This window comes from Jaculus jaculus, chromosome 5, assembly GCF_020740685.1.
Source record: "Jaculus jaculus isolate mJacJac1 chromosome 5, mJacJac1.mat.Y.cur, whole genome shotgun sequence".
Classification (NCBI taxonomy): Eukaryota; Metazoa; Chordata; class Mammalia; order Rodentia; family Dipodidae; genus Jaculus; species Jaculus jaculus.
Genome location: NC_059106.1, coordinates 167,954,745 through 167,976,065, shown reverse-complemented (window position 1 = coordinate 167,976,065; position 21,321 = coordinate 167,954,745). Strand labels below are relative to the sequence as shown.

At 53.4% G+C, this 21,321-nt stretch overlaps 1 protein-coding gene across 4 annotated transcripts in view; it reads left to right on the top strand.

Moving 5' to 3' along the window:
• Galnt14 (polypeptide N-acetylgalactosaminyltransferase 14) overlaps positions 1–21,321 on the top strand; it is a 238,256-nt gene that overhangs the window by 210,841 nt on the left and 6,094 nt on the right. For 3 of the 4 annotated variants that reach the window (XM_004654516.2, XM_045149834.1, XM_045149833.1), the window contains exons 10-13: positions 6,357–6,483; positions 7,815–7,907; positions 12,407–12,490; positions 13,154–13,298. In XM_004654516.2, coding sequence (XP_004654573.1) covers positions 6,357–6,483; positions 7,815–7,907; positions 12,407–12,490; positions 13,154–13,298 — 449 coding nt within the window. The remainder of the gene's footprint in view (positions 1–6,356; positions 6,484–7,814; positions 7,908–12,406; positions 12,491–13,153; positions 13,299–21,321) is intronic. The other variant, XM_045149835.1, reaches the window with a different exon arrangement.

Below are 21,321 nucleotides of genomic sequence, written 5' to 3'. Positions count from 1 at the left end.
TGTGTGTGGTGTATTGAGGGTGGGAGTGCACATTTACAAAAAAGCAGGCCTTGGCACACGCACAAGGGAAAATATGGGAGACCTGAATTTAGAATGGGGGATTTCCAAATCGCAAGCAGGCGCAAAGGACAGTGCTGAAAAGAGAGATGAGGTGGCGCCCAGAAAAGACTCGCCACCACCCACCAGCCCCAGAATGGAGTCTGGGATGCCAGGCTATTCCAGGATCAGAGGATCTGTGTTTTCGGAAGAACACAGGCTGTGGAATCAGACAGACGTAAGTTTGAATGGTGCAGTTACCACTAAGTGCCCTTGGGAAAGTCACCTCCTCTCTTGGAGCCTGTTTCCAAGTCTGGGAAGTAAGAACAGTGATTCCCCGGGACAAGGAGGACAAGGAGAATGGCCCCCAGAGATACCCATGCCCCAAGGCCTGGAACCTGCCTGGATGTTCTATATTACGTAGCACAAGAGACTGAGCAGGTGGAAGGCGGTCACTGCTCACCGACCTGAAGCTAGGGGACCGACCAGGCAAGCGGACATCTAAGAGTCAAGCGCACTCAGGTTAGAGGTAGCAGAGATGCGACAGAAGTCAGAGAGCGGTGCCATCTTCCAGAGGCTCGTGCTGGTTTGCAGATGGAAGGACCAAATGCAATCAGCCAGGCCCATAGCCCATATGAAAAAGGGACCCCTCTCAGAGCCTGTCAGCCCCAAGGAGCAGGGTCTGCAAACAGCCTAGATGAACTTGAGGGCAAGCTCACCAGAGCCTTTGACTTCAGCCATGGGCGGCCTTGAGCGGAGGACCCACCGAGACCCACTAAGTTGAGGGTGAGTCATGACAGCGGCCCAAGGGAGCCGCCGCATGCCCGTGTCGCAGGGCTGCACGAAGATGAGCACCTGAAGCAGGTCCTCTCCAGTGGCACCGGCTGCCCGTCCCCTCAGGCTGCCTGTAAGCGGTGTCTGCTAAAGGAGATTGCGCCTGGCTGCTGGCACTCTCCGGTCCTTCCACTTTCTCCGTGGGCCTCACCCTCTCTGCGTTCGGTGGCTCACGAGGAGGGAAATGGTGTCATCTCGGAAGAACACTCACATCTGATGACGTCCTCATCTTGTCCCCAGATGGAGCGGGAGTGGAAGCGGCGGGCCACCCTGCCCCTTGTGTGGGCTGTTTTGCTAAGAGCCTGAGCCCGTGGGCGATCCCACCAGCCACTGTGCATGGCTGCTCCTGAACATGCCAGGTCTCATGGAATTCCATCAGAGAGAGCAACGGTTGTTCATTTTCCAACAGAGTTTGGAAAGATAGCACCATGTCGACATTTGCAGTGACCTCGTCGTAGGTGAGCAAGGCATGCCTGCACATCCCGAAACGGGTGCCTGGACTCAGCTGCTGTCGTCCCCGATGTGACTGGAATGCTTTTGCTCACAGACTGAAGGCTGTCTTTTGTGAGCCGATGAGATATCTCTGGCCAGGTCCATGAATCCATTCGAGAACAATAACAGAGGAGCTTAGCCCATTTTATGCTGCCGTAACAGAATGCCGCAGATGGTGATTTATAAAGAATGGAAATTTATTTCTTACCTTTCCAGAGGCTGGAACTTCCAGGTTGAAGGGACCTTATCTGGTGAGGGTTTTCCTGCTATCATCCCATGGCAAAACACAGAAGCAAAAGAGTAGGGTTGTGGGGAAAACCTCATCCTTTGTAACCAGAGCCCACTACGGCAGCAACTACCAGATGACAGCATGAACCCATTCAGGAGAGCAGAGCTCAGAGCACTGTGCCTATGGGGATTAAGTTGGTATCACTTGAACTACATGGAATGCGTTCTAACCCTAGCACGGGTCTCACCTCCTGGCATAGAAAGCCATGAGAACTTAAAACCGACTGGACAGTCAGGTCCCTGCCACACAAGTAAGGGCGAGCCTGTGAATTTCACCACGTACATCTATCTCTTTCTGCCCAGCACTGACTCCTCTATTCCCTTTGTCCCTAAACGGGTTCAAGCTTGACTTGAGCTTGAATGGATAATAAAATCACATGCGTCACAATATGTACATGCAGACGCTATACTCGGCTGCATTTAAAACAAGGCCCGTTCTATGCGCTGGGCACTGGTTCCCACATGGAATGGTGCCTTTTGCCTTTGAGCAGGGGCGGGTGGACAGCTGGGGTTGCTTCCTAAGGAAGGGTGGGCTCACTCGCCCTGTCTTCCTGCCCAGCCTTCATGGGCTCCTCAGATGGGTGTTGACTCTATTGAAGGGTGAAGGCCCTAGGAGGGCGGTGAAGACAGCGGATGGGCTGACAAGACAGTGGAAGACAAGAGATGAGATCGGAGGGCAGGAGGGCAATTTACTCTCGAATATTAATCTGAAGTTCAAAGGAAGGGAGACCGCGAGGAGAGAGTAATTATATAGCTAGCTCCCTGACTGGAGTGCAGAGAGGACCTGGGTCTGCGTGACATTCATCGCCAGGGAGATGAGGCAGGCGCTGACTCAGTGACAGCCCCTAGAGCGTCCCCACACCCCGCCCTTGGCTTCCTCCTCCTTCACTGAAGAAATAAGACCGTGGGAGTGTACATGCGCTACTGGGCAAGGTGCTAGGGGTGCCTGCAGAGCCACCACCCCACACCTCAGAATGCGGGGTTCGGATGGCACTAGTCCATGCCCGCTGTGGGAGACCGAGGCTCTAAGTCTGCAGACCTTCCAACCAGCACACCTGTGTGCGGGCATGAGAGCATGTGCGTTGTCCTCAGCCAGTGGTACGGATGAGGGTGAGGTAGCCAGTTGCTCTGGCTTTTAAGTGTTCCACAACGAAGTGCCTACAAACCATTGCACTCATGCAAAAGATGGTCCACACTGTGTCCCCTAAACAGCCTCTTGACTCTGACGGCAACGCGGGGACATCCTTCTGTAAGCTCTCTCAGCCTCCCAAACTCTAGTTGCAACAGGCTGCGCTCCAAAGTAGAAAACGTCAGCTGCCTCCAAGCTGCAGACTCCTCTGGGTAGAGCAGCTGGCCTCAAGGAGAGGACTAAGGTGTGTGACTGGACTGGATGTGTGTCTCGGTAAGGTATAAACGGGACAGCTCGCTATGTCATCATTACACGTGTTGAAGTCTCTCTTTCTTTCTCTCTCCCAGGACAACCTTGGGAGTAATCCTCAGAAATGTCATCCATCTTTTTTTGTTTGGTTTTTCGAGGTGGGGTCTCACTCTAGCCCAGGCTGACCTGGAATTCACTCTGTAGCCTCAAAGTGACCTCGAACTCATGACGATCCTCCTACCTCTGCCTCCTGAGTGCTGGGATCAAAGGCGTGCACCACCATCTCTTTTGAGACAGAGTGTCTTATTGGCTTGGATCTCTATTAGGCTAGAGTGGCTGGCCAGGAGGCATCCTCCTCTCCCCAACTTTCTTTTTTTTCTTCAATATTTTATTTTTAATTTAACAGAGAGAGAGAGAGAGAGAGAGAGAATGGGCGCTCCAGGGCCTTGAGCCACTGCGAACAAACTCCAGATGCGTGCCCCACCTTGTGCATTTGGCTAATGTGGGTCCTAGAGACTCAAACCTGGGTCCTTTGGCTTTGCAGGCAAACGCGTTAACCGCTAAGCCATCCCTGCGGCCCTGTTCCCACCTCTTTAGCTGGGATTATAGGTGCGTGCTACCCACCCAGCCGTCTTTACGCGGACTCCGGGGATTTAACTCCGCTCTTCAAGCTTAGGTGGCAAGCGCTTCACCAGCTGAGCATCGCCCTGTCCTGACGAGGGCGTCTTTATCTCTCCGGATGCGCTGGCCAGTGGCCGAGGCTCGGTGTGGAGGGAGGGTGGTATCGAGGCAACAGCTTGAATTATGGAGTTGGGAGCAGGTTCTCAGTTTCAAGTTACATCGTATCAGTTGCCCCAGCAGAGACGCTACATCTGCCCAAGGACGTAAGAACGTCAGTAAACTCCTGGACAGGCCGTGAGGAGCCTGAGCAAGCCACTGCCTGAGGAAGAGCTAACACAGCCCGGGCCAGAAGTCCTGGGAGCGCCTTGCTCTCAGGGCTCCCGTCGGCGGAACTGTCACGGTTTGAAGTTTTGCAGGGACACGGCCGACGTGGGAAAACGGTGGGACTGAGAGATGAATGAGAGGAGGCAGGAGGGCAGCAGGCCATGGGAAGATGGCAAGAGGTGCGGGGGAGGTGGGCGGATGTGGGGGTGGCTGGCTGAGGCTTCGGGAAGTCACATCGGCCATCCTGAGAGTGGCCGCTGGCCCGGGGCAGAGCCGGGCTGCTGGGCTGCAGGGGACTCGTGGCGTCGCTGAACTGCCCATGCAAGAAAAGAGGAGCTTTCGGACACCTTTGCATGGAGGGGGGGGGAGATGGAGACGGACTCGGGGAGGCAGTGGCGCTGCCTAAGACAGGGGCCTGTGCAGGACTGTGACAGCTGGCGAGGCCAGTGGACTCAGAGAGAAAAGGTGGGGAGAAGGAGCACCACGTGTTGGGGTGCTAGAATTGACAATGGATGGATTTACTTCACAAATGAGGGGATACGTGTCCTTTGAATGCGCAGAAAGGAAGAGCTTATCTCTACAGGAAAATTGGCACCAAGTATGTAGGTTATATCTCATAAGCAAGGCCACCATCTCTTGTGTTGGGAGATAAGATGGGGGAGGGCTTCTTTGACAAGAAGTGGGGTGGGCCCTGCTTGAAGCCCCTGGAGAGGAATTGATAGGTGCACAGACACGTGAGAAAGACCCGAGACTGAGTCACACATGGACGGTCACAGTTCCATGTCCAAGCTCCGAGGCCCCTCAGTTGGTGCCTGCTGGAGACATGGGTTGCAGGCAGCTGGCTGAGCTGCTAATTGCTTAGTGGCTCACCCAAACACCGGGCGGAAGGGCTCCAGCCAGCACCCCACCCACTCCCGCTTCTATACCCATTGGCACCCTCCCACAACCTGCTGACGCCCGCCCCCTCGCCCCTCGGAGCTCATCTTCCCACCCCTCGTTCCCCTGTGTCTGTAGTCTTAGTGCAAAACTTCAGTCAGTGCCTCAACTCCCTGTGTGTGAAGAGTCAAACATCTCAGATGTTAAGTCTCCAAGTTCAGGAGATGATGGGAAGAAGGAGGGAACTGGAGCTGGTCTGAGAATTTAGAAGTCTGCACAGGTGGGCAGCACACCTCAGTGCCCCAGGTTCCCAGGAGCCTGGCCTCCGAAGGGTGTCCTGTTCTTGTTGCTGTGCTCCTTCCCACTCAGTCATTCTCAGCATTCTTTCATCCGATGCCCTGCTGAGCATTTTTGCACTCTCATGCGGGAATCAGACGCAGCAGGCCGAAGCCCGCTTTCCGAGGATGCATCCAGCAGGTTCCTGCAGGTTCCTCAGCGCGTGAAGCCTGCTTCTGCTTGTCTCTGGTGTCCGAGGGTGCGGCCTGCTCAGAAGGGCACCAGCGGGCAGGCGAGGGGCAGGTGCGGAGCTGCTGGGGAGGCTACGTGTGAAGGGAGTCTCGCTTGCAACTCAGTGCAGTCTTTGCAAAGGGGCACGGGAAGAGGCAGAAAGGGGGCAGGGAAGGTGGCAGAGGACATGTGAGAGCAGGGAAGTGCCAGGAGGAATGCCAGCCCGCGCACGTGCTGGCGGAGTTGGCATGGAAGCAAGCAGCAGGAAGCGGAGGTGAAGCAGATGAGAGACTTTAAGGCAAAGGTGTCGAAGTGGGGTGTGGGCAGCTGGGGGGGGGGGACAAGTCAGGCATGTGATGGAAGGGCACTGGAGTGCCGGCACCCTGCTTCCCACTCCTGGACGCCAGGCCTGCTTCTCTGTGGCTCGTGGGAGGGTCAGCCACCCATGGGCGCGGGGTTTTCCCAAACGAGCCTGTCTCTACACGTGAGGTGCCCTGCCGAAGCACGGGCCAGGCGGGAGCTCCCACAAGTCAGAAGCTGCCTTTTCCCTGGCCGACCAGTGGCGTAGCCAGTGAAGGGGTGGGCATTTGGTTGCAGTGAGGGCTGTGTCATGTCTGAAGAATGGTAAAGCAACTGTGCAACTATCTTCCCAGCCTGCTTTTTAGTACCACCACGCACTGATAGTTATAAACACCCACAGTGAAGCAAGAACTCATTTGTCCCACTGTCCCCAAGCAACTCTGGCTGTGGCCAGGAACATCCCAGCAGAGCCCCTGGCCCCGCCGTCTTCTGAATGTGCCCCCCATTTGTCGTGGATGACCTCGAGCCATCCTCCAGTGCTGGGGCTGTCACCTCGAGTTTTGGGTGCACTTCCAGCTGATGCAGCCCACAGTCTGGGCTGGGGTGTTTATTCCTAGACGCCCGCGGAACCATGGGCCTGGTGCCTCGAAGCTAGCCGAGTAGCCCTGGCAAGTAAGGGGGACATGTGGGTGTCTTTCAGAGATCTCCTTCCGGGTGTGGATGTGCGGGGGCAGCCTGGAGATCATCCCATGCAGCCGGGTGGGGCACGTCTTCCGGAAGAGGCACCCTTACGTTTTCCCCGATGGGAATGCCAACACATACATAAAGTAAGTGCCATTCCCGGCCTGGAGCAGCACATCTGCTCCTTGGGCTCTGCCAGGGCAACCAGGTTTAGGGTCGAGGCTTCTCTGATGCATCCCTGACATTTTCTGAGCAACGCCCAGGCACCCCACCTCCACTTTGCCCCTGGATTTGGCATCATTGTTCGGGGCTCTGGCTCTTGGTATTGAGCCTAGGTTGTGGGTGGGGACATCCCTTTTCCAGCTGGGTCACAAGGGAAAGGCCCTTGAGAAGAAGCAGATTATGGGAACTGCAGGAGGATACGGCCTGCTGCCTGCTCCAGGGCCTCTGAGCACAGAGCACTTCCTGAGAGCCTGGCAACTGCCCAGGACTTCCCGTGTCTGACCTGGGGGCAGCCCTGGGTACCCGGACGCACTAGCTGTCTGCATCGCCCACCCTGCTGCCCTGTCTCCTCGCTCAAAACACCCTTTCCCATCACGTCTGCGGTTTCACGTTCCTCTTTCTGCAGAATTTCGTGGGTGTCAATCTTCTCATTTTCTCCTCAGCTTCTCTCCCTCTCCTTAATCCTCTTTTCCTTGGCATGTGATTACTTCGCTCGTCCACCCAAACCCTTCCCTTTTTTGCTGTTGTTTGCCCCTCTTCTTCCCCCTCTGTCACTCTCCCTCTCCCTCTCTCCATCCTTCTCTCCCTCTGTCCCTGTCTCCCTCTCTCTCTCTGTCTCTCCCTCTCTTGCTCACTGTCTCTCTCTCTCCCTCTTTCCTTCTGTCCCTCTGTCTCTTCATCCCTCTCTCTGAGATCTGTGGGATCAGAATCAGAGCAGGTAGGTATCAGATACCAAGCCTCATGCCCTAGCCAAGTGCTGAAAGAGATGGCTTGTTGCTGATGACTTACATTTACCCCACAGCTGAGCCTGTGAGGCGCTGGCCTTCCTTGTGGAGAGCGAGGGCCTCAGCGTGTCCTTTCCAGTAAAGCAAAGGACCCTGGCATGAGAGCCCAACCCCGGGCTGGCCAGAGTGAGATGGCATGTGGGAGCCCTGTCACCGTCCTCTGCTGGCGGGCACCGCATCAAAGTGCCCCTTTTCTATTTCTTTGAGAGCCACACAAGTTGAGCTTCTGGCGTGACTTTTCTGATACGTACCTTTAGGGAGAGGTTAGTTGATACCACTGAGGTGCTACGCCCTGGAGTGCCTTTGCAGGTGGGGGACTCTGGAGTCGGGTCAGTGTTCTGGGATAGCGGACTGACTGTCATGATCCTGGGAGTCGCTGTCTGGATTATGCTGCCAACTTCGTGTGTGTTTCAAGTGGGCACAACGCAGCACCATGGCCTGCCCCCTCCTCATGCCCATCGTCTCCCCAGGAACACCAAGAGGACCGCTGAAGTGTGGATGGACGAGTACAAACAATACTACTATGCCGCCCGGCCCTTTGCCCTGGAGAGGCCCTTTGGGAAGTAAGTGTGCCTGCTGCTGAGGAGGGCAGAGGGGGGCACAGGAGGGCCTTCCGCTCACAGGCCCGTCAGCTTTACGGTCTCCTGAGCCCCTCAGTGCCCTCCGGCCTGGAGCTGCATGGGTCCTTCTTTCAGACCTCTTTGAGCTCTGCTCACGGTGGGGGTGCAGGGCTTTTGACAGCTCGCAGGCACTGACCCCCGGCCCCTGTTCAATAGAGGAAGCTATTCAATAAAAAGCAGGTCAATGAAGAGAGCCGAGCATGGCCTTGCATACTGGACTGCCATCACCAGCTCTTTGTAGAAAGGCAGGATGGGAGACTGGTCCCTCCAGGTCTGAGCTCCTTCCTCTCCTCTCAATCCCCACCCAGGCCTGAGCTCTGTCCCTTCTTTTTTTTTTTTTTTTTTTTTTATTTATTTGAAAGCGACAGACACAGAGAGATAGAGGGAGAGAGAGAGACTGGGTGCGCCAGGGCTTCCAGCCTCTGCAAATGAACTCCAGACGCGTGCGCCCCCTTGTGCATCTGGCTAACATGGGACCTGGGGAACCGAGCCTCGAACCAGGGTCCTTAGGCTTCACAGGCAAGCGCTTAACCGCTAAGCCATCTCTCCAGCCCCTCTTTCCCTTCTTTGGAGGACTATGCATGTAGATGTTCCCTCTGGCAACGGTCTTCCTGGGACAAGAGGACAGGGAATGGAGTGTTTGCTGAAAGTTAGAGACCTGTGGCAGTTAACTTCTTAATGCAGGGACAAAACACCCAACCAGAAATAGCTTACGAAAGGAAAGGGTTGATTTTCAGCTTACTGTTTTGAGGGGAAGTTGATAGCTGGACTTCACCCCTCACCAGCAGAGAGAAAGGAGGGACAGCAAGCTCATCGCAGCTTGCAGGGCTCAGCTATAACATTCCGAGGTCTACCCCACCCCGCAACACGCCTCCTTCATCAAGGCTCCGCCTTTCAAAGACTCCACCATTTGGGGATTAGGTATGTGGCTGTGGGGGACACTTTACATTCAAGACTACAATACCATTACAGGAGGTATCTCCGTAATCTTCCCCACACTCTCAGATCCAGAGTTAGCCCACTCTGTTTATCAGGCCGGAGGGAGATGGATGCTTATGCCAATGGAGGGACTTGCCCTAGGTCACAGGCTACAGGGAGGGTGGAGGCTCTGACCACACCTGCCTGGTTCCGAATCCATTATGACTTCATTCCCCAGCCCTGCGCTGGTGCAGTAAAGAAGATCAACTTCGTTTAGTTATCACTCGTTGTTTCTCCGGGGGAGGGTCAGCACGGCTTTCAGTCCTACTTGTGTCAGTCACTGTATCACGAGACTGTTGAGAAGGTGGATTTTTGAACCCGAAGTTTCATAGGTTGAGTCCGTCTTAGCCCAGGAGGGTTAAGTTAGCCGGCTAAGTACCCTCACCCCACCTCTACCCCGAGGCGCAGGACCCTGTCCTCATCAGAACAGCCCCGGGTCCTCTGACAGGTGCCTTCCATCTCCTTTCTCCACCTACTTGCCCCTCTGCGTTGGATTCCACTCTTGCTTCTGCGGAGATCTCAAACGGTCTCGTCTTAGATACTGTGAGCTGTTGTCCAGCCAACAGCATTACCACCCCCGCCGCGTCCACACCCAAGAGTTTTCTCAGTCCTGAATGAACCCGGCTTTGCTCCTCTGCCTCTCCTGCACACAACCCGCACAGTGCTGGGGCGTTTCAGCCGATGCTGCCCGTGGGACTTCGTGGGGCTGCAGGATGCCTGCCTGCTCCCTTTCCCAGCTAGCCGCTCACCCCCTCCATCTTTAGTAAGCCTCTGGACTCCCCTCCCCCACCCCCTGCCCACCACCTCCTTCTTGTGCATGGATGACATGTTTTATAGATGAAATAGACATCATCGATTTCCCAAGACAAACCAACCCATTAGCTTGGCCACAACTACACCATCCTTCTCGGCCTCTTCTGTCTCAAGGGACAGATGTGCTTCCTGCGCTGGTAGGCCAGCTCTCTCTTGGATGCACCATTCAAGCCGACACTCATTCATAAATCAACATTTATCGAGTTCCCACAGTGTGGATTCATATCCTCCTGCCTCTTGGTGCAGGGCCTCTCAAACTTTAATGTGCACACAGATCTCTCAGGGACCACATTAAAACATGAAATCGAATTCCTCAGGCCTGGGTTTCTAATAAACTCCTCTGCTGCTCCCCGAGGACCTGAATGAGAGGAACAAGGTTCCAGTGGGGAGGTCCCCAAACCATCCGGGCAGTGGGACCCCCTGGGGAGCTTCCAGGACCCTGATGCCTGGGCTCCTCCTCCACAGAGCAGATTTGCTTGGCCGGAGCGTAGCTGGGCTTTAGAAAGGCGCCGTGTGCAGCCAGGAGCAGGTGAGAACGCACGCTTGTCTCCGCGTGGCCCGGCTCTCCCTGCTGCATCATTCTCTTTCATGTCCACATTTATTCTGTGTCTGAGAAAGCAGGGGAAGAAAGAAGAAAAGCCCTTCCTAACCTTCCTTCGAGCCAGCATCGCTCCACCTGCCTTTCCGGCCTGTCTAGCACCCACGTCACGACGTGGTGGTCATCTTTGGTGCCATCCGCATCTCGTGGAGCTGCTCCGGCCGCTCCTGCAGCCCTTGCTCTCATCCACGCTGCCGCCTCAGCACCTCCTCTCCCATTCCCTCTGTTCTGGTGTGCCTCCAGCCCCTAGGCAACCTGGGCTCTGCAGTCGTCGTTTGTACTGCCCACTGCTCCTGCGTTCTGCCTTTTCCATTTCATTTGTAGGCTTGGTTTCCACTTCCCACCTGTGGCCTCTAAGGCCGGCCCGAGAGCTCTCTTCTTCCTTCACATTTACCGTGGCACCACGGCCACGTCTATGCTGCCTGTAGTCACACCCCTGTTTCTAACTGAGACCTCTACTTTGGTCCTTAGCCCCTTACAGCTAAGTGCCTCTGGCCACCTCAACCAGAATTTCTTCCAGACACCTTCAACCCCGAGCTCTTGAATCTGCCCCTTATTCCATATTTCCTGTCCATATAAACAGCCTTCCTCCCGGCCATTCAGCCACTATCACAAGTCTCCATTTCACCCTTGCCTTCCCTTTTCTGACGTCTCCTGTGTGATCTCCAGGCCCCTCTCATGTTGCCTCAGCCATGCACGGAGCAACAGGTCCTTCCTGGACGCCGAGCACATTGAAAACCCGACCACCACACATCTCAGCTCTTCAGAGACAGGTTCTAATGGGCTCAGTTTTCAGCATCGCAGGGCATGGTGATCACGTGTAAGAACTTCTGGGTGAGGGTATAGCTCGGTGGTAGAGCACTTGCCCAGTATGCGCGAGGTCCTGGGTTTGAGGAGAAGGAGGAGAAATAAGGAGCCAACTGTATTTTGTCGGCTGTCCATGGGAGACGAGGTGTGAGTAGAACTTAGGTGGAACTTGGGGCAAATGGAGAGAAGTTACGAGGTTGCTCTGCCCATTTCTCCTCACCCTTCCTGAAAGGAAGCCCAGTGGCACCTAGGCTTCCACACCTGCCCCCTACTTGCCCTCCTGTGTCCCCCATCTTCTCCATCCAGCCCATTCCAGAACCAGCAGTGAGGCAGCGTCACCCTGTCATGTCCCACGTAGGGCCCACCGATTTCACCGCAGTGCTCTTGACATAAAAGTGCAGGCTGTTCAGCGGTGCTTCACATGGCCTGTTGTGGACTGCCACCCCGTCATCCCCTCTGCTCTCCCACTCCCCTGCACAGCGGGTCAGGGTCCTGGCAGCCAGCGCCGCCTGTGAAGCACTTCTTTCCTCCTTCACAGTGCTGATCTCTCTACTTCCTCCTCACCCCACACCCCGCCTGCAGGGACCCCCTGTCTCATCAACTGCCCCGGCTTTTCCCAGTGGTGCTTCTCTTCCTCCTGTGCACCGGCATCAACCACCAATTCCACCTTGAGTACCACAGACCTGATCAGCAAGGCTTCACCTCCACAGTGTCTCCACCCCGCTCCTTGGCCCACGGCATGGGCTGTGATGCTTGAGTCACTCTCCTGTGTTACTGTCCCAAAGCTTTCCCTTGATATGCGCAATGGTCGTCACATAGAGACGCTCAGTGAAGACCCAATGAGCAGATGAACCCCAGCACCAGCCAGGGAAGAGGTTTCCCTGAGGCCAGGGAAGTAGAGGGATGTAAATTCAATCGAAGAATCCCTGGTGGGTAGGGCAGACCTGGCAACCCAGCGGTGAATTAGTGACATGTCCAGGGCTCTTGTAGCTGTGTCTTTAATGAGACTGACAGGCGCCCCACCTTCCATTTCCAGGTAAAAGCGTAAGTCCTTGGTGTCATTACCTCCTGAGGTATTTCAAGGTGTTCCCATAGCTCGGTCTGGAGGTAGAAAAATCTCTGCTTCATTTTCTAGCACCAGGTACAGGACACGGCCGCTGGTGAGGGTGAGTCACCGCTGTGGGTACTGCCTCTGAAAACAGTGCTTTGCCTTTGTGCCCCACCCCTACCACCCCCATTTCCCTAGCGTCGAGAACAGGCTGAACCTGAGGAGGAATCTGCACTGTCAGAGCTTCGAGTGGTACCTGGAGAATGTCTACCCCGAACTCAGGTAACCCTGCTGGAAGAGCCATAGCTGGAGAGACCTTGGCTGGCCTGGACTAGAGGTGACATAGCCTATTGGATGAAGGATTTTGTTGTTGTCTTAATTTTTATTTATGTGCATGTGTTTGGCACGCTAGGGCCTCTTGCCTTTCCAAACAAATGCCAGACATTTGTGCTGCTTTTTTTTTTCTTTTTTCTTTGTTTTTTGCATCTGACTTACATAGGCAGCTTGGGAAGTAAATCTGGGCTGCCAGGTTTTACAAGCAAACACTCTTAACCACTGAAACCTTCATTCCCATCCCTAAATGAAGGTTTTTAAGTCTATGGTGAACTCACACAGACCAGTTAGCCTCACTTATCCCTCACATAGCAGGAAGAAACATCAAATCAGCACATGAGGAACTGAGGCTAGTTGTAGTAGCAGAAATTTTCAGCTGCTGGGTTTTGCACCTAAGAGCAGAAGCTCAGTGACACAGACGCCTTCCCAAGGATCTGCCCACCATGTGGCTCACGTGTCTCCTGCTTCTCTGAGCACTGCCAGTCTTTTGTAGCAGCCCAGGGGGATATAGCTGTGCCATGATTAAAACACCCCCAGCCCCACAACCTCTCCAGCTGCTAATGACACACTGGTACTGGCAGGTTCTCATCTCTTCTTGTGGCTTTCTTCCAGGGTCCCCTCTGACTCCTCCATCCAGAAGGGCAACATCCGGCAGAGGCAGAAGTGCCTTGAGTCGCAAAAGCACAAAAACCAAGAGACCCCACATATAAGGCTGAGCTCCTGTATCAAAGTTAAAGGCGAGGAGGCAAAGTCTCAGGTAAAGTACCTCGTTGGGGACACACACAGCACCACGTGCCTGGGAAGAGAGCCTCCGTCAGCTGCTCTTGTGTGACGTCAGGGATCCAGTCCTCCTCAGAGATCAGCAGCAGAGCACAAGAAGGGACAGAAAACCAACACCCCACCACTGGGTTTTCTCCATTCAGCTTCCAAATGCATGGGATCTTTGTGAAAGATGGTTCCCAGACACCATCTCTCCATAGGAAGTGGTCCAGTCACCTAGCAGGAGCCAAGGGGCTCTGTTATTGGTGTCCGATCTGCTGGCAGTAAACGTGGGCTGGCTCAGGTAAGACAGGTCACACAACGACCCCTTAGACATGACAGACAAAGGGAGTAAAGCTGGCTGTGGGGCATTTCCTCTGAGACCAAATGCCTTCTTGGTGAATCTTCCAGCTGGCGTCCAGGGTCTCACATCGGATGTGGTAAAACCATCGTTACCCGCTGCTCTTTTTGGAGCAGTGCCCTCATGCCCCTCCTGATGCCAACATTCCTCAAGGCCACTGTGAGCCCTTCCAAGAAAACTTTCTGCGTGCTCTCTTGATTTGTCACCCGTGTGGGTCCCTGGATCCTCAGAACCACAGTTCCCTAACGGCGTCCAGGCAACCGTGGAGAGCAGGGTCTTGAGCGGCCATGAGCATGACAAAAGAACCGCTTTCAGGAGGCGGTCTCAGGGAACAGCTTGTATGTTGTCAAGGAAATGGTTGTATAAGCAGTTGAGAGCGGAGAGAGGGTCCTAAGGGGGTTGGTGGGGTCAAAGATTGCTAGCCAATGCCTAGGAACATTCATTCCAGCACATAGGGAGTCAGGTGATCTCCGTGGCTGCGGGAAGAGGGTCACGGGGGGATGGGCTGTGTGGAGGCTGCTGGCTGATAAGGAGTTTCCTAGGCAACTGGCCAAAGGTCACAGGGCAAAACCTAAGTTCAGGTGTATAGGGCATGGAGACGGAGCGGCCTTCTGTAGCCCAGGGGTCCTTAGCTGGGCCTGGCAGCTCAGGCCCGTCTCCTGAAGGCTCCAGCCTGTGCCTGGATGTGCCCAACAACCAGAGGACATTCTACCCTGGGCCCAGGTTTTACCTGTGTTACCTCTGCCAAGGAGAGCTCTGGTCTTTCCAAGGTCACTGGCAAATCTACCACCTGATGCAACTTCTGTAGCCCTTTGCCAAGCACAGACATCGGAAGACTCCCCTCTCAGCCCTGTGATTCCACAGGGCCCATCTTCTCCTGTACTTTCGTCCTCCTATCTGATTTCATTTTTTTTTTAATTTTTTTTTGTTCATTTTTTATTTATTTATTTGAGAGCGACAGACACAGAGAGAAAGACAGATAGAGGGAGAGGGAGAGAATGGGCATGCCAGGGCTTCCAGCCTCTGCAAACGAACTCCAGACGTGTGCGCCCCCTTGTGCATCTGGCTAACGTGGGACCTGGGGAACCGAGCCTCGAACCGGGGTCCTTAGGCTTCACAGGCAAGCGCTTAACCGCTAAGCCATCTCTCCAGCCCTGATTTCATTTTTTAATTCTTCTTTTTAAAAGTATTTTTATTCATCTATTTGTAAGGAGAGAGAGAGACAGAGAGAAAGGATGGATGTCATAAAAGCTCTTCAAGTGCAACCAAATGCACCACTTTGTGCATCTGGCTTTATGTGGGTACTGGGAAATTGAACCCAGGCTGTCAGGCTTTGAAAAAAAGCTCCTTTGTGGATGAGCCATCTCTCCAGCCCATCTGATTTCTCAGTTGGCCCCTCTGCCCACCCTCAGGCCCCCATGCTGGGTGTTCACCAAGGTTCTGAGGTCGTTATTCTTTTCTTTATAAACTCTTTCTTTCCTGGAGATTAGTTCCATATTTTCAGCTTTGACAGTCAAATCAATTTATTGATTTACAAATTCTGTGCCTTCATCTACCATCCATCTGTTCATTTAGCAGACTCTCAGCTAACTGTGAAATGCAGAGATGAAGGGCTAAGTTGCAGGAAAATATATAAGCAGCCATTATGACCGAATCTCTGTCCCAAAAGCTTGCCTCAAGCCCTATAGAAGCCCAGAGATGGCATCCGAGTGACGCGTGGGGACAGGGAATCTGTTCCGGGGACTTGAACATAAGCTGCATTTTGAGGCACTGGTGACAACAGGCAGGAAGTGGCGAGAGGATGCCCTGGGGACTCTAGCATATGCCAAGACCTGGGGTCTAGTGTAAGGATGGGCTGACCCCACATGCCCTGAGGACTTTAAGAGACTGGGTCCCGGTTTGGAATGCAGGAGCACAGTGGATGTTGAGGCTGGAAAGAAACAGAACAGGAGCCTCATGCTTGCCCATGGCTGTGAGTACCTATGGGCTTTTGCTTCTCTGCCTCCCACAGCAGGAAGGTCTGCTGGGATGACCTCATCCTCCAGCTAGGAGCTTGAGCTGCTCTCTCTGGAGTGAAACCCTGCAAGGTCCCAGGAGAGGACTCTGGGGACAGAAAGCTCACAGCGCAGCACCCCCACTTAGGCTGTTCCTTAAACACGGACTGAGTGATTCAAACTGAATCTTGTTCAGCTCAACACATGGCCATGAGTACCCATTAAACACCCAGGCCACTCCCCCTCGCCCCCAACACACCCATACTTTCCTTGGTCCCCTTTATCTTGGTGCCGCAGTTCCAATCCTGCCAAACATGGGGGAGGGCACCTCTTTCTCTGCAGCCCCATGTCTTCAGCTGACCAGGTTCTCCTCCACGGGTGCACGTCTCTTCCCTGACGTGCTGTCCCTTCTTGCTAGGTGTGGGTCCCCACCCTGAGCTCTGCCGACTGTTAGGAATACAAAATGGCTCCAGATGTTACCAAGCACCCCTAAGAACAAAGGCTCCCTGCTGAAAACCCGTGTTGGGTCACGGCCTCGGACCCGGGGTGTGCCTCTGGCACTCGATTGTCCCCACCTCAACAAAGCCCCCCATTGTTCCCCATCTCCCACCACAAACATGTCCACTCTGGAACCTGGCTGTGGCTTGCAGCGACTTTTCCAGGTGCTCTCTCTACTCTGGCAGGACGGGGGGGGGGGGGCAGGGGGGCGATGTGGGAGGTGGGTAGAACAGGAGAAGAAAAGCAACAAGGGTGTACATTTTGCTTCAGGTGTGGCTGCCTGGCTGACAGTGACACAGTTTGCTCAAGTGGCACTTTGTAAAACGTTGTGAGTAGGTGACATGCTTGTCTCTGAATCTGAGTGTGGGTGGCGCTTCTGGGAATCCTGACATCCAGAGTGTCTTGTGCCTCCTTCCCTGGGACAGACCTGGCTTGGTGTGTCTCTAGCAGAGCCTCACTTTTCAGGAACTTGCTGTCTTTGGTCATGAAAAGAGGCGGGAGGGAAGGCCACTCATTCTCGGGGACTCATCGTGGCTCTTCTAATGCCTAGCTCTGGGAGAGGCTTCAGGCTTGTGTGGAGAGTCATGCCATCCCAGCAGACCTTCCTGCTGTGAGAGGCAGAGAAGCAAGAGCCCGCAGGTACTCAGAGCCATGGGTAAGGCCTGGAGATACGCAGAGCTCTCCCTGGCATTCAGTGCTGGGCTGCAGCCTGCTCTACCTTGAGTGATCAGATAGGTTTATGTAGAGACCCTGTGACTTTAGAATCCTAGGCTTCCCTGGGGCATGGCACGAGGGTCAGTCCACTTCGGCAGAGCGGACTGTGACGCCCTGGCTGTCATGCTATCAGCTGTGGAGGTGAGGTGACATCATTCAAGATAAGATATAGCCGCCATTCTCTAGGGGCCCCTGGACTCAGTTTTTAATCAACATCTTTCTGTTTACTTTTATTTATTTATTTGAGAGAGACAGACAGAGAGAAAGCGGGGAGAGAGAGAGAGAGAGAGAGAGAGAATGGGCACACCATGGCCTCCAGCTACTCCAGATGCATACACCACCTTGTGCATCTGGCTTACGTGGGTCCTGGGGAATCAAGCCTTGAACTGCAGTCCTTAGGCTTCACGGGCAAGCGCTTAACCTCTAGGCCATCTCTCCAGAACCCCTCCCCCTGAACTCTTGCAGCCTTTCTTCCTGTAGTCTCTGTGAGGCCAGGGACTCCGAAAGGTCTGGAGTGAGGGTTTGGTTGGCATTTTCTTGTATGCCCACTTTACAGATGGAGAAGCCAGGGTCCACAGTGGTTATCCAGTGTCACTGGCCGGCGGTGGTCCCCACTCCGCTCTCTTCAGCATCTCTCCGCTGCTGCCGCTGGTCCTACATTCACGTTGGAAGAAGACACAAATCCCCGAGATTCCGCTTTGTACTTGTAACTACTGATGCCAGAGATCAGCTCCATCTTGACAAGAGAGCTGGAAAGCCAACTCTTACTGATCCCTGTGCCAGGGCCTGGGGAGGGCAAGCCAAAGAGGGGTCCCCTGTGTAACATTCCTGGGAGTTTGGGGGAGGGGCTCTTGTTTCACAGATCCCACACCAGGCACCTGAGACACATGCAGCCCCATCTGTGACCTCCTTTCCCCCAGCTCTTCTTCTAATTCTGGCTCTGCCTTATACTGTGAACGCTCAACTTGTATATTCAAGCGTGTTCAGGCCCCTAGGAGTGTGCATTAGGACACAGTGCTTCCTCAGAGAACAGACTAGGTCATGAGAACTACACAGGTCATTGGGTTGCTGCTTTCAGGGCTCGGGCTAGGAGGATGGGGACAGGGAGACTAAGTTCTGTCGGCAGCACCTGCTCGCTCATCAGGTAGTTGAATCCCGGGCACTGGGCTGTCCTCATTGCTACAGTGAGTGAAGAGACTAGCTATCTTGTTCTAAGTTTTTTGTTCTTGTTGGCAGAGCTAGGGTTCAAACCCACGGTGTTGTGTGTAATAGGCAAGCATTCTCCCGCCACGCCACATCCCCAGTACAGAGACCGACTCATCCTCCAGCTCATTCCCCGCCCCACGTCAGTCTCTCCATCCCTCACTCTGCGTCCATCACCCACCTTCCTCCCTGTTGCCTTGCATCTTCCAGAGCAAAATGTTGAGTTCAGATATTTCAAAGATGCCATCAACTGCTGCCCTGCAGAAATGCAAGAGAAATACATCAGGCATCTGAAACGCTGAGAAGCCCAAGAATTCTCCAGGCTAACAAGTTTCCTCTTAACTCGACTGGCTTCTCTGGAGGATGAGGCCAGGGCTCTCGGCTCCTATATGATTGGCGTTAAGACCAGATTGCTTTATGTTGCGAGATGGGTCTTGCGCACCAGATGCCCAGAGTGCCCAGTCTTAATAATCCAAAGAGTGTCTACTGACTTGGGGTGAGGCTCTGTTGGTTGAGTGCTTACCTAGCAAGCAGGAAGCCCCAGGTTCAATTCCCAGCATGACATAAACTGGGAGTCCTGGCATTGACTTGTAACTGACCACTTGGGAGGAGGAGGCAGAGGGACCAGAAGTCCGAGGCCAAGCTTGGTTACATAGCCAGTTTGAGGCCAGCCTGGACTACATGAGACCCTGCCTCAAAAACAAAAATGTGAGGCTAGAGAGATGGCTCAGTAGTTAAGGTGCTTGCCTACAAAGCCTAACAACCCAGGTTCTATTGCCCAATGCTGACATAGCGCCGAATGCTTGTTTCCTGTCTTAGCGGGTGGAGCTTTAGACCAGCCCCTCTGCCGAGTCTCATCCCCAGATGTAGTTATTGCATCTTAAGAAAACCTTCCCTCCTTCATTCTTCACCCAGCGCAAGACGGTCCCAGGCTGGTGCAGTGGGTTCTTGGCATCCCAGCTTTCATACCTTTAGCCAGAGGAGCATTTGCTAGAGAAAGGATATTCTCCCTGCTGTGAGGCCACTCCTTGCTCTGAGCAGAGCAATCAGTTTGATTTAAGGGACTGGCAAAGGGGTTGGAGCATCGGAACTTAACCCTCTCTTGACCCCTGGCTAGCCCAACCAAAGCCCCTCATACCAGCCTCAGGATTATTCTCCCTGGGGACAAAGGTGGAGAGGGACATCCATTACAGCCAACTCTTTCTTCCAGTCCCCAGATGGAGCCATCAGCAGAGGGCCCAGCACTCACTGATTGAGGTCAGGCTCGCCTGAGCACCCCTGCTGCCGTGGGGGTCCATTTATAACTAAGATTCACTTAGTAACCCCGCTCAGCATGGGCCCCCACGGGAAGGATGAGGGTGTAGAGTGGGACACGGACCACCTTTGCCCTACTTTGCCCCCCGTCTCCTCTCACCTTGCTCCCTTTCTTCTCCCCTCTTGCAGATGGGACCACAGTTCAGTCCGCCTGTGTGAGACCAAAAAGGCAGGAAGGCCCCCAGGGAGCAGAAAATGTCCTTGTTTAAGGGCTTTGGTGGTGTGTGTTGACAAGCTCCCTCTGGGGCCTGAAGTGGCTTCCTCAGACCCTAACCCAGGCGATGGTCTGGAGATGGGTGTTCCTACCCCATGTAGGATTTCTGAGTCAGGATCCTCAGCTCTCGGGAGATCCCACCTTGGCACTTCTAGGCCCCTAGGGCATTAAAAAGGAAGAAATGACACATTGACTTTTGTTTTTCATCCATTAGTACTTTTCATACAGAAGTATAATGCTACCATACTGTGGAGATCATAAGATAATGGCAGAATTTATTTTTGAAATGTTAATGTGTGTTTCCCTGGGGGCTGAAGAGCAGGAAATAGCAGAGAGAAACAAACTCATCTTTTTTCTTTTTTAATGTTTTTTTTTGTCGACAGCTTCCATAATGATACATGATAAATCGTGATAATTCTATCCTATCCCCCATTTATCCCTCACAAGTCCACTCTCCATCATATCCTTCCCCTCTCTCAATCACTTTCTCTTTTATTTTGACATCATCATCTTTTCCTCCTATTACAAGAGTCTTGAGTAGGTAGTGTCAGGCACTTCGAGGTCATGGATCCCCAGACCAATTTCTGTCTGGATGATTGCGTTGTAAGCAGTCCTATCCTTCCTTTGGCTTTTACGTTCTTTTTTCCACCCTTCTGCAATGGATCCTGAGCTTTGGAAGGTGTGATAGAGATGTTTCAGTGCTGAACACTCCTCTGTCACTTCTCAGCACCGTGGTGCCTTTTGAGTCATCCTGGTGGTCACTGCCATCTGAAAAGAGCAGCTTCTCTAACTAAAAATAGCAGTAGCATTAATGTATGGCTCTGAATGTTAAGAAGAGTGTTTTGGGGGCTGTTTGGTGAACATACTATATGCATATAGCCAGACGAGAGCACGTGTCACACTCCGAAGGCTCATGACATCCCCCACTCTAGGATTTTTGATTAGGTTTTCAGTACTAGACAGTACTATTCCCTCCCATGGAGTGGGCCTTCAGTCCAGTTAGATAGCAATTGGTTTGCACCATAACAGACATGCCACTATTGCATCAATTAGTTCATTGGGCTTGGCTGGCCAAACTTAAGACTTGCAGTGTCCATTGTCGTTTATTTCCACAGATGGCTTCTGTCCATAGGGATGCATACAGTGCATCTTTTTTCAGCTTTCTGTCAGCTGGTCTACAGGGAGAAGGTTTTCAGCTCAGCTCCACCTTGACTTCTCAGTGACTGCAGCCAAAGCATGTGGAGTCTTTAGCAATAGAGTCTTACCACCTATTTCTGTTGGGAAACCAAGAGCCTTGGCAATGGCCTGCAATGTTTTGGGGGTATCAGGGAACTTCTTGGCTAATAACTCACTGGAAGATAACTTATCCCTGGAACTGAAATTTTTCTAGTAATAGCCTATGGCTTCTGGGTGCACCATTATCCAAAAAAAGTAGGTTCCTATATAGATTATTCACAACATCTTGAATTTTGATTAACCCTCCCCCACCCTTCCCACGACCTCCTTAGGTCATTGCACACCCATTAATCTGTTCATCTACTTACACATATATAATACCATCCCCTAAGTCCTTTCCTCCTCCCTCCCTTATGTCCCCTTTCTAGCTTGCTGGCCTCTGCTATTGAGTTTTATTCCAACTCACATACAAGTCCAAATAGTTCTAGCTAGGATCCACATGTGGGAGAGAACATGTAACATTTGGCTTTCTGGACATGGTTATCTC